We start from the raw sequence: 13,906 nt of genomic DNA on the forward strand, positions 1-13,906 counted from the left end.
CCAGTGTATGGCGAGGACAAACAGTAGCATTCCCTGAGCATGCATTTGGCTCAGGCGAGGTGCATAATCTGTTCAGAAGGCATAACTAGTTTAGAGGGCATCCCACATTTTTTTGTAAAGGATCAACCACTTTTATGCAGTTTTTGTCTGTGGAAATAGATTTTTCACCGCTTCTGGAATTGGAAGCAGGAACCAGAGCAGAGTGTTCTCATTGTGTGTGTGAACTGAAAGGCTTGCTCCGTTAGTGGTGGTGGTTCTCTGGGCTAATGACAAACCACTTGTCTCATCAAGCCTATCTTGGATGGGCTGGTGAAATGCATGATGGGTCCTATGTGGAGTGCTCATGTGGCTAAGGCTGGTAGATTACCGCTCCGGTTGTGTCTAGTGACATCAGACGTTCAAATCACTGTTTCACGCGCCGTTTCACACCCAAAACATAGAAATCTGCAGAAATAGAGAGCTTGTCATACACTGCACCATTAAATGAAAGCAATGCATGAATAGATTATCAAAATGAAAACAACACTGCAATGGCTGTGCTGCTCTGCAGACTTAGATATTCTAATCTAATTGTTCATTCATATGGCACTGACATACTGCAAGACCCCCAGACGGCACGTCTGGTCTGCTGGGGCATGAGGAACATGCAAACATGTACACCACATCATGCATCAACACACATGAGTCTACTTCCTCCAAGGATCTCCACAGTGTGTGAGAGAGAGAGTGAGAGAGCAGGAGAGAGAGAGTGAGGGAGCAGGAGACAGAGCAGGAGAACGAGTGAGAGAGCAGGAGACAGAGCAGGAGAACGAGTGAGAGAGCAGGAGACAGAGCAGGAGAACGAGTGAGAGAGCAGGAGAACGAGTGCATCAACATCAACACACATGCATCAACACACGAGTCTACTTCCTCCAAGGATCTCCACAGTGTGAGAGAGAGAGAGTGAGAGAGCAGGAGAGAGAGCAGGAGGGTGAGAGAGCGAAAGAGAGCGAGAGAGAGAGAGAGAGAGATTTTGCCCTGTAGAGCTTGCGTTCCTCATAGTGTGTTGAGTATAGAGCCAGGCTAGAACAATGGTCCAGAGATCTGTCATTTTCACCAGCAGGACATCACTACTGCTGACTGAGTGATTAGCATACAAGACTAAATGCCTCTCCCCAGTTCCCTTTACTACTGTACACGGCTCCTTGGAGACCATACATACCCCGCTATGACTGAAATATTAATGGACTTCACTCCCCCATGCAATTAACCCATGATGGGTAGGTTCACGTCCCGCCTCCTTACAATCTGGGTCACATAGTTAGTAGTTGTAGCAGCACCTCAAGATCCTCCCCCTGTTAACTCTGCCTTACAACTCACTGTGTTATGTAATCCTCCTGCACTGTAGATTCCTCTGTCACGTTATAAAAAAGGGTTCTTTGGCTGTTCCCATAGGAGAACCCTTTTTGGTTCCAGGGAGAACGCTTTTTGGTTCCATGTAGAACCCTCTATGGAAATGGTACTACATGGAACCCAAAAGGGTTCTACCTGGAACCAAAAAGGGTTCTTCAAAAGGTTCTCCTATGGCGACAGCCAAAGAACCCTTTTAACTTCTAGATAGCACCTTTTGTTTTAAGAGTGTATTCCGGCAAGGAAAGTATCAGAGCGGGCAGAGACAGAGGTGCAAGTCTGATCTCCATCATAGAGAAGTATTAAGATTCTGCTTTAAGCAAATGGCGGAAGAGGAGACACAGCGCTAGGGTGTGTTGTAACATTATCAAGTGTGGGAAAGAGTACAGTGAGTTCTCACTGATATCCAATAGCCCCTTTACTTACCCCTGTCCTTTCTCTCCCCCAGATAAAGTTTGACAGTGACGGTGTGTGTGTGTGCTGTGAACTGCAGCACCAGAGCTCCAGCTGCAACAACCTAGGAGAGACGCTCAAACTGAACCCGCTGAGCGACTGCGACACCATACGCCAACACCTCAAGGTGGGTGAAAGTGTGAGAGTGTGTGTGTGCATGTGCATGTGTGTGACTAGACAGGTATGTTACACCATTTCTTCTTTGATGTGTACTCTATAGCCTTGTTCTAAGGAAAGGATTCCCTTTATGTTATGTTATCCGTATAACTTGATCCTCCGAACTTCTTCAAGCTGAAATATTCTCCTATTCTGTACTGGTATACCTCGGTGTAATGAATAACAAGTCGTGGGAGCTTAGCTGATACACAGACAATGTTAAACACAAGTGGAAACTTATAGGCTCAGATGAGTAGAACAGGAAACTGAGAATGGCAACCGCATTTGTCTTCTAATCCACACATAGCTCTTAGTCATATTAATTGCATGGTTTGTCAGCTTGGCTTTGCCAGTTCGCTCAGTTCATGATCTCTGGAGATTATATAAACTGAAAAGCCTTCTGTCGGCATGGTGATCTATATGCAGCTGCATCTTTATTGGATTACAGTGTTCCAATGCTTTCATTTCATGCCACTGATTGATTATAAGACATTGATAACTAAATAAAAGTCCCTTTAAAATGAAGCATGGGTATGAAAGAGGAAAGATCCAACCCTGTTAGTCATCATGATCATAGACCATTAAAAAGATGTCAGAATGGACACTATAAAACTGTATTATGTGCTAAGGAAGTCAGATAGGGTGAGTTATGTCAGATGTCACATAAAGCAATGGCCATCATGGCTCTCCATTATCCTCTGTCTAGATATTAATATTAAGTAATACTGCTGCTGTCTGCCTCGAAACGTCCCTCCAATACACAGCCTAGATTGAAAAATTATACTTTAAAAGTCAGTTACATGCATAGAATGTATGTCACCACTTTGGCGTATCAATGTAGTTCACAGTTAACTACCCATTTCAAACCAGAACGTGTAAAAAACAGAAACGTTTTTTTTCTGTAAAAACCAAAATAGGTTCATGTCCCAATAGATATTGTAATACTTATACTCCAGAGGTATTGGTTTCTGTAAGGGGTGCGTGACTGGCTGCAGGGAAGTCAGGCGCAGGAGAGCAGAACTGGGTAATAACCGGAGCAGTTTAATATGCAAAACCAACGGCAGCCAGAACAACAAAATATGGGTACAAAATAACCCGTCGCGAACCAGTCAGAGTGCACAAGCACTTTACAACAAACAATTTCACACACAGACATGGGGGGAACAGAGGGTTAAATACACGACAAGTAATGAGGGAATGAAAACCAAGTGTGTGGGAAAACAAGACAAAACAAATGGAAAATGAAAGGTGGATCGGCGATGGCTAGAAGACCGGTGACGTCGACCGCCGAACACCGCCCGAACAAGGAGAGGAACCGACTTCGGCGTAAGTCGTGACAGTTTCATTCACATGGCTTCAAATCACATGTTCCTCTTCCTGAATTTTAGCCTGTCATTGCCTAAAGCAATGAGTAATGAGTGTGGAATGAGGATTCAGTTCATTTGTGGATTCTTGAGTGAAGGCGGGGTGTGTAACCTTGGCAGTGGAGCTACTGACCCCAGCCTGACCCCAGCCTGGCTCCAGGTACGCAGGCAGGGCTGTTGTGTTCAGGGAGGTTCAACTCTGTATGAACACCTTATTAACAGCTTCTTTCAAGGTATTATTACAGTTGGTACCCTGACATGATTTACCATGTCAATATGCAAATGTTAGTCGCCAGGGAAAACACACACAAGTAATATTTCTTCTCACATCTGCAAGGCAGATGTATACAACACAGCTACAACACAAATGTGCTGTCTGTGTTTTAGGATCGCCCAAAACCCATGAAAATGGAACAATAATATGTAGTTGTATTTTTTGTTTATAAAGATATGATTTACAGTGTGTTGCCATAGCCCAAATGCGTGTGTTCAGACCTATATTTCCTGCATTGTGGCCAGTTTTCCTAATTTTCCTTGGTAGGAAAAGGCAGAGCTTTAATTACAAGATAAGTGTTTTCACCTGTACATTTTTCAATGATTCTCAATCCAATAAAATACAGGAAATACGTGGACGCAGCGGTCTAAGGCACTGCATCGACCCGGGTTTGTTCCCAGGCTGTGTCACAACCAGCTGTGACCGGGAGTCCCATAGGGCGGCGCACAATTGGCCCAGCTTCGTCCGGGTTAGGGGAAGGTTTGGCCGGGAGGACTTTACTTGACTCATCGCGCTCTAGTGACTCCTTGTGGCGGGCCAGGCGCCTGCAGGCTGACTTCGGTCGTCAGTTGAACGGCGTTTCCTCCGACATATTGGTGCGACTGGCTTCTGGATTAAGCTGGCGGTTAAGGAGTGCGGTTTGGCGGGTCATGTTTCGGAGGACGCATGACTCGACCTTCGCCTCTCCCGGGCCAGTTGCAGCGATGAATATCACAAAATTGGAGAGAAAAAGGGGATAAAATACAAAACACAAAAGAATTATAATAATACAGGAAATTCAGGTATGTTGCACTTAGAAACACTTACAAGTCATTATATTTAATATAGCCCATGACTCATGAAGGCTATTTTTATTCTTTGCTTTATGAATGTACGATTTAATGTAAATGTATAAGCTATGCATACTTATCTTTCTTCACAAAGCAACAGCATGATTTCGCACCGCAACAAAACAGCAATAACATTCTACCAGAAACTCCACAAAACATAACATTGGGATTTTCAAAACTTGAATTCCAATCTATACTTTTTATTTCACATTCTGCTTTTGATGAGACCGGACAATGACATGTACATTACATATTCAATGCCTAGATCTCAGTCTATTTTTCTCTCTCTCTTTGAAATTGTAAGTGAAGCTCAAGAATTATTTATTTGGCATCATCTTCTCTCTATTCCTTTCCCCGGAGTGAGCCATTGAACTCACCATTGATGCCAGTTTGTTTGGTAGATTGGATGCACAAGGTGATGCAACACTGCAAAGAGAACTGAATAATGAAATAGGCTAAACTGAATGAGGACATGGGTCTCCTGTGACTCCCAGTATCTGGATTAGGTTTGTGTGACTAGCAAGGCGTGGAACAGGAACGTATCCCAAAAAGAGGAGGAGAAATCAGCTGTGTCAACACCTCAAACAAGATATAATGCAAAGGAAAATAAACAAAATGTCTCCTCTTTGAAAAGAGTTACTATGCATGTTTATACTGAAGTACCAATCTCCATGTATTATTCACCTCTCTAAGTACACAGGAGCATCTCTGCCAAGCTAGCACTTTGTTCCCAAGTGTCAAATAAAGTGTCTGAGTCAGAACTAATAACATGATCCTGTATGCGTGTTAGGGATTGATCATATTAGGCCAGACAGGGAAGTGATAGAACATTGTTGAAGGCCAGAAGTGACAGATCTGCCTCTTGTTTGACTTATAGGTCTGTCTACTCTGCTTGTCAAATCTCTCTCCAAAGCTACAATGACACTATGCCATACTGTGGTACTAGTATGTACAGTGAATATCACTAGGAAATAATACTGTGTTCCAAACAAACATTGTTCATCCATAATAGCTCTCTATTGTCCGTTTGAAAATGTAAACATAGTATTTAGAATGAGAGTAAAATACCATGGCAATTTGTGGTCCTCACTGTGGTTAGCTCAGGCTGTGCATTTCTCCCTATTCAGTATCCACATGATCAGAATGCCAGAAGATCGCTATTGAAAAAGCACTGTATGGGTTAGGACATTTACCGGCTTATTATTTCACCTTGAAGTCTAGCCAAGTATCAAAGAAAAGCAACATGGAAGGAAATCAAGAGCCTATTTTCAGGTTGCATGGGGTTCAATTTCACTAGTATGCATATTTATTCTTGCTGAGAATTCAATAAATCAGCTTATGTCAGTGCATAACCTTGGAACACAGACACCTCTTCAGGGGGCTATTATCACCTTACCTAGAGACTAGGAAGAGAGATGGTTCCCTCTTGATCCGTGCTCATTTATAATGGCGCTACTATTGTTAAGCTGTGTTGAAGTACTCCACATATCAACCTTATAGAAGATTGCTTTCGGGACAGGAGTTTTTCTTGACCATGCAACCTGAACAGAAAAACTCTGGGCTTTAATCTTGCAGTCCTATTATATCACGCCTCAACAGTAGAAGGCACTGTTCATGGTCTTAGTTGGTTACCATGGTCCGTGGTGGTGATGAGATGTCCTATTATATCACACCTCAACAGTAGAAGGCACTGTTCATGGTCTTGGTTGGTTACCATGGTCCATGGTGGTGATGAGATGTCCTATTATATCACACCTCAACAGTAGAAGGCACTGTTCATGGTCTTAGTTGGTTAGCATGGTCCGTGGTGGTGATGAGATGTCCTATTATATCACACCTCAACAGTAGAAGGCACTGTTCATGGTCTTAGTTGGTTACCATGGTCCGTGGTGGTGATGAGATGTCCTATTATATCACACCTCAACAGTAGAAGGCACTGTTCATGGTCTTGGTTGGTTACCATGGTCCGTGGTGGTGATGAGATGTCCTATTATATCACACCTCAACAGTAGAAGGCACTGTTCATGGTCTTAGTTGGTTACCATGGTCCGTGGTGGTGATGAGATGTCCTATTATATCACACCTCAACAGTAGAAGACACTGTTCATGGTCTTAGTTGGTTACCATGGTCCATGGTGGTGATGAGATGTCCTATTATATCACACCTCAACAGTAGAAGGCACTGTTCATGGTCTTAGTTGGTTACCATGGTCCGTGGTGGTGATGAGATGTCCTATTATATCACACCTCAACAGTAGAAGACACTGTTCATGGTCTTGGTTGGTTACCATGGTCCGTGGTGGTGATGAGATGTCCTATTATATCACACCTCAACAGTAGAAGGCACTGTTCATGGTCTTGGTTGGTTACCATGGTCCATGGTGCTGATGAGACGTTCTATTTCACATTATTTCTGTAAGGCCCCTCATTCCCCTCACCTGTCAGTCTCCAGAGAGACTTTAAGCTGCCTGCTCATCACACAAAGTGTTTCTCAAAGGGACTGACTGAGAAAGGATCTGTTTCACAGACTCGGGATCTCACCTGCCAAATGTAGGCTGCATCTGTGAAAGGCTGTGTGAGTCTCGAGCTCTCTGGTCGCAAGAACACCAAGGTTATTAGAGATTTCACCTGTCATATCAATGGGAATCCATTGCTATAACCTCAACCATTTTCAACATCGGTTGCCTCCCAATGGTGAACACGTCAAAATAAAAAAGAGAGCTTGGGCAAATGTCAAACTCACACAATTTTTTTAATGACCAGGGTGGGTGTTTCATTTCTTTCTAGACTGTTCCTGTGGTTGTAAGCAATGCTGCTGACTGGGGTTTCAAAGCAGCCAGTCTGGGCTGCATTTAGCTAGTTGTCTGTAAACAGGCTTTTATGACATGAAGTGTCAGGGATTCATATTGCTTCATTCCCACATGGTTTAATGAGTGGGAGAGGATGGAGCTGCAGGAAATGCAGTGCTGAGCTATGAGGGTTGGATCATTCTCAGATTTAAGGGGCGATTTTCTGCTGTTATGATGTACTGTATCCTTCCTCTGCAGTGCTCCCCTGCTAGCTAGTCCCTGCTGTGCTGTGTCGCCTTGGTAATGACATCACCATTGTCTGTGTCACCTTCAGTCCCTCTCTCATTCATTTGTTCCCTCTATATATTTATCTCCTCTCTTGTGTTCTCATGCTGTAATATTTGCTTAGCTTTCCTCACTGTGGCTCAAATGTGACTCCCTCTCCCTTCTCTCTCCCTCTCCCCCTTCCCTCTCTCCCGCCCCCTTCCCTCTCTCCCTCTGCCTGGGTCCTGTAGGAGCTCCTGTTTAGTGTGTGCGCCCTGAATGTCATCTCCACCATCGTCTGTGCCCTGGCCACTGCCATGTGCTGCATGCAGATGGTCTCCACTGATGTGCTACAGATCGTAAGTAGTGTGACAGAGAACACAATGGACACTTTGTCTCTGACTCTGTCTGACCTGGACTCAATGAGACTGATCTATAGCCTTATGGAGAGCAGCTCTGAACCATCATGAAAGGTAAACACACTTGGCCTTCTAATGGTGGCTTCATAATTCTCCCCCTCAGTTGGCGGTAGTAGTATCAGTAGTATTGTAGTACCATACAGATTTGGAATAAATTGTCTTCAGTCTGACCAGCGTTTAAAAATATATATATATTTCACCTTTATTTAACCAGGTAGGCTAGTTGAGAACAAGTTCTCATTTACAACTGCGACCTGATCAAGATAAAATAAAGCAGTGCGACACAAACAACAACACAGAGTTACACATGGAATAAACAAACATACAGTCAATAATACAATAGAAAAAGTCTATATACAGTGTGTGCAAATGAGGTAGGAAAAGGGAGGTAAGGCAATAAATAGGCCATAGTGGCGAAATAATTACAATATAGCAATTAAACACTGGAGTGATAGATGTGCAGAAGATGAGTGTGCAAGTAGAGATACTGGGGTGCAAAGGAGCAAAATAAATAAAATAAATAACAGTATGGGGATGAGGTAGTTGGATAGGCTGTTTACAGATGGGCTATGACCAGGTGCAGTGATCTGTGAGCTGCTCAGACAGCTGGAGCTTAAAGTTAGTGAAGAGATATGAGTCTCCAGCGTTAGGGATTTTTACAGTTCGTTCCAGTTATTTGCAGCAGAGAACTGTAAGGAAAGGCGGCCAAAGGAGGAATTGGCTTTGGGGGTGACCAGTGAAATCTACCTGCTGGAGCGCGTGCTACGGGTGGGTGCTGCTATGGTGACCAGTGAGCTGAGATAAGGCGGGGCTTTACCAAGCAAAGACTTATAGATGACCTGGAGCCAGTGGGTTTGGCGACGAATATGTAGCGAGGGCCAGCCAACGAGCGCATACAGGTCGCAGTGGTGGGTAGTATATGGGGCTTTGGTGACAAAACGGATGGCACTGTGATAGACTGCATCCAATTTGCTGAGTAGTGTTGGAGGCTATTTTGCAAACGACATCGCCGAAGTCAAGGATCGGTAGGATAGTCAGTTTTACTAGGGTATGTTTGGCAGCATGAATGAAGGAGGCTTTGATAATGCTTAGATAATGTCAACACACATCACGAAGAGCACCCATCCCAGAACAATTCAGAACCTCCACATCACTCTAAAAACCACAGAGGATTTGAAGAAACCAATTAAAGGGGAAATAATGATTCTTCTCCCTCGCTGTAGTTGGTAATATGTTCACCTTAAAAGGCATGCTGTCCTTAAAACGACCCTCTCGCATTACAAGGGAAACAATGACTGTGCCCAAAACCTAAATGCTTTGCTGTCATCAGGGAAATCAATATGGCGGGGTGCTCCCTCTGCCCTTCAGAGCAATGCTCTCAGCCCATTTAGAATGACTTTCCCAGATGATTGGTGGGCCGTAGCGCCCTCATAGCCACCATTAAAACATAGCGATACTAGTGATACCAGCGGAGTTTGCCTGCACCCCTTTAATATCTCTGGGCAGTTTTTTACAGGGGAGAAATAAACTTGCGGGAGCATAAAGTTTTAACATTGTATACGAGAAGGCTTTGTACAGTTTATGAGCTGAGCAGTAGATTGTGTGGCCCCCTGGATGGGTATATGGCAGATAAGACCTGGGTGGGAGATTGATAGAGCTGAATTATATTAGTGATGCAGGAGTTTGGGGCTGGAGCCGGAGCAGATGCAGGGGCTGGGACTGCCTGGCGCTGATGCAGATGTAGGGGTTAGCAATGGGACTGGTGCAGGGGCTAGAGTGGAGGCTGCCAGTAGAGGATTCGTTTCATCTCAGAGCACAGGGTGGCAATGCAAGACATCACTAGTGATCCCAGCTACACAGTCACCGCACAGGCACAATGAGCTACAGGACCATAAGCTTAAGAGCAGGACAATATGTTTGATTTTGCACCTGGTTCAGTTTCTTCATCTTTTGTGGCTAGAAGAAAATGCAAAAACAATACTTTTTGTAACCTAAAATGATACAGGTCACAGTCATTTAGTTGGTAAGAGCAAGGTTTTACTATTCAGTCAGAATTTCAATGAGAGCTTTTCATGTCTTTGTCCTTGACTGATCATGAATATATCTATGTAAACTTTCTATGCTCTTCTTGTATGACACATGATTGATGGCAGACGCAAAGCAACAGATGGGCACATTTCTCAAAGTCAGATTTGAACTTCAAAGTAGACAAGCTGAACTCCAGTGCGTCCTGAATGGGAACTTCTCAATGGCACGTCGCCGTCTGGTTGGGAGCAGGAGGAATGTGAGACACGCCACTGTTTTAAAAACACAGACCAGGAGAGATTAAACTGGCCTGTACAGCCGTAAGGTCACAGGAGGGTGAATGACAAAGGACCTGTCTCCTCCTATTCCCAGTACACTCACAGAGCCCCTCTCAATCTGGCTTCATTCCCATTTCACAAGGAAAGATTTCAGCTCCCAGGAACAAAGCTAGCTGCCTACTAAAGCCTGACTGACTCAATGCACAACGTGCTGGCCAGGCCAGGCCAGGCTTCCTTCACTTGACATGTATTGATCCAGCCAGCGTTTTTTTCCTCCCACTGCTCCATTGTGTCTGGCTTTATTAGCACTGCCATTAACGACTTTGCCACCGATAATGACGCATGCTACTGCATAGTTCCTTTGTCCAAGTCTCCAAAAACAGAATTGTGTCAGCTAGATAACCTTATTCTAGATGCCGTTTTTCTACAGAATGTTGTTGAAATTAACACGTTCAATGGTCCCAGTATAAAGCTTTCAGAATGAGACAAATAGACAGCGGTTTCCTGTCTTTGAAATAAAAGCTGGGTTTGTGTCTCTCTCTATCTGTCTGTCTGTTTCAGTTCATGCCACACAGAGCTCGAGCCCTGAGCGCTGACTGCATGACACCCCGCGGCACCATCCTGCACCAGACCCTTGACTTTGACGAGTTCATCCCACCCATCCCTCCACCACCCTACTACCCCCCGGAGTACACCTGCACCCCGGTGATGGACGGACAGAGGTATCGCAACACAACATCACAACAGAACAAACACAACATACCACAACACAACACCTTGACCTCGGTGATGGGCAAACTGAGGCACTACAGCAAAGCAACACAACACAACACCTTGACCCCGGTGATGGGCAAACTGAGACACTACAGCAAAGCAACACAACACAACACCTGCACTTCGGTGATAGATGTACAGATGTACTGGCTGCAGCACAACACTCTGACCTCCTAACAACCTCCTAACAACCTGGCTGACCAACATAGCAACATGCCTGTTTGAATGACTGGCTGTAGCAACTCCTTTGGCACCTGTCACACTGGGTTTGATATAGTCTTGCGTTGCCATGCCTCCAAAATCATGTTGGCATGCCTGGAGAATTTTGTATTGCAAAAATGGTTTGAACGGTTCCGCAAGATTTTGATTGGCTGTTACATTTCAAGAACCCTTCTCCACACACCTGTAGGGGGGGGGGGGGGGTTATGTGTGCCACTGTATTCCGTCCGGGTAGGACACATTTTGTAGAGAGTTGTTGCGTTTGCTAGTTTCAAGTGCACGTTTTCAAATGATCAAGTGTGGCTGACAGTCTGCGATTTATATTTGTTCAAATTGAAAGTGGATTACGCTGGTTAAGTCAAATGTCACAACACGTTCTAAACTGCTCTGTCGACAAACACACTTTTACCTTGTCTCCATTCGTCTATATTGCTGCTGGCTGCGCTTTGCTACCACCGAAAAATCTTGAAGATTATTATAAAAAATAAGGGCTCAAAAAACAGAGGCAGTGGGAGAACCTATTCAAGTAAGTAAATATATTTTGAAATGTTAAACTATGTATTACACTTCTAGTAGGCTAACTCAACTGAGCTGCTAGCTAGCAAGCTAACTTTACACACTGTTTAGCTAAGTGAATTAAATGTCATTATCTAGATAACTTTCTATTAGCTAACTACAGTATCTTGATATAATCATTGTAATTTAAAAACAATCTCCAAATGCATTTGTTGATAACAGCCTAGGGAGAGACTGCAATTGCAGCTCTAGCTGTCAGTAAAGGGAGAGTGTAGGCTACTGGACAGGGCAGGTCACTTTGTGGGAGGACATTATGAAAATATTCTCCAGTCCCAAGAAAGAAAAACAGAGAGATAATAACAACATAATGTTCAGTGCTGACTAATTTCAGTATAATGAAGCCTGTTTCATTGTGATGATTTCTGTCCTCAGATATGGAAAGTTGTGAAAGCCTGTGTTTGCAGATGAAGAGAGAGGTCCCAATGAATGTCCCAAGAGACTAATGGTGCATTTCCATAAAGGATTTACCCCAGTGTTTTACCTAAAAGGCTCAGACTTTTTGTTTCCATCTACGTGGGAAGGCACCCGTGTCTGGGCCATGACTCCGGTGGACCTGCTCTCACTTGGGGCCAAAGCCAGGCCACTGGTACTTTTCAGCCCACATATACATAACAATGGCTAACTTTAACATCTTCTCACACAGTAACTGTGTATACCAGCGGTATTTTTGTATATAACTTTTGCTAACATAGGTAGGCCTACCTATATGCCCTGGGTTATATGTATAGGCCTACATATGTTAGCACATGTTGTATACAAAAACAGTTGAACATCACACACAATGTATAAACCTATTACAATTGGAGAAGGCTGGAGATCTGCTAGGTGTGCAGGGTTCTGTTTCGGCCCAGAAATAACACACCTGATTCAACTTATCAAACCTAATGAGTTGATAATCAAGTGTGCTATTGCTGGGCTGGAATAGAAGTCTGCTCACCCAGTAGATCAGGGATCAATGGAGCAAGGTTAGTCACCGCTGGCATGGAGTTTTGTTACCTGAAATTATGCTTTAGTAATAATGGCCTACTTGTTATTACCACTCAATTTTCTATTGTTGTTTAGATGTCTAATCTTTACATAAGAGTTAGCTTATTTGTACATTTTGTAGTGATGAAGTGTTTAACTTGTTTTAATTGTTAAAATATTATTCAAAATGAACTAGTGTTAATGTTGATTAATCACAATCCTGCAATAAAGAAGAGAAGGGGTTCTGTCTCTGTCTGTAGTTCTGTGTTGTATTCTCAAATTAACATTTCCTTTTTGTCTAGTTGTAAGATCTCCAATCTGTTTTATTTAACTGTCACTCTGTCTCAGTATATCAGCTATCTGAATCCATTTTGCAGCTTATCATATGGCATGCATCACTGGCCTTATGGGGATCTGTCATCTGAAGCAGAGAATAGCAAAACTCTCACATGGTTTACATGTTGAGCTATATATTCTCAATTTAAAACGATACTAGTAGACAATATATACAGTTGAAGTCAGAAATTTACATACACCTTAGCCAAATACATTTCAACTCAGTGTTTCACAATTCCTGACATTTAATCCTTGTAAAAATTCCCTTTCTTAGGTCAGTTAGGATCACCACTTTATTTTAAGAATTTGAAATGTCAGAATAATAGTAGAGTGATTTATTTATTTTAGCTTTTATTTCTTTCATCACATTCCCAGTGGGTCAGAAGTTTACATACACTCAATTAGTATTTGGTAACATTGCCTTTAAATTGTTTAACTTGGGTCGAACATTTCGGGTAGCCTTCCACAAGCTTCCCACAATAAGTTGGGTGAATTTTGCTGGCCCATTCCTCCTGACAGAGCTTGTGTAACTGAGTCAGGTTTGTAGGCCTCCTTGCTCGCACAAGCTTTTTCAGTTCTGACCACACATTTTCTATAGGATTGAGGTCAGGGCTTTGTGATGGCCACTCCAATACCTTGACTTTGTTGTCCTTAAGCCATTTTGTGTCAATTTAAAACTCGCTTTAGCCAGTTCACAAAATTATTAATTTAAAAACATTTAGACAATTTATTCATGACTAAATTTAGCTAACATTAGATAGTTAATCCAGATATTCTTACCTTTGCCTCGATTC

At 43.2% G+C, this 13,906-nt stretch overlaps 1 protein-coding gene across 1 annotated transcript in view; it reads left to right on the forward strand.

Moving 5' to 3' along the window:
* The window catches only part of fam189a1 (family with sequence similarity 189 member A1), a 136,536-nt gene that overhangs the window by 110,950 nt on the left and 11,680 nt on the right, over positions 1 to 13,906 (forward strand). The window contains exons 4-6 of the mRNA XM_038999273.1: positions 1,838 to 1,969; positions 7,771 to 7,878; positions 10,803 to 10,963. Of these exons, the coding sequence (XP_038855201.1) occupies positions 1,838 to 1,969; positions 7,771 to 7,878; positions 10,803 to 10,963 (401 nt within the window). The remainder of the gene's footprint in view (positions 1 to 1,837; positions 1,970 to 7,770; positions 7,879 to 10,802; positions 10,964 to 13,906) is intronic.

The sequence above is a fragment of the Salvelinus namaycush genome, chromosome 1, assembly GCF_016432855.1.
Source record: "Salvelinus namaycush isolate Seneca chromosome 1, SaNama_1.0, whole genome shotgun sequence".
NCBI lineage: Eukaryota > Metazoa > Chordata > Actinopteri > Salmoniformes > Salmonidae > Salvelinus > Salvelinus namaycush.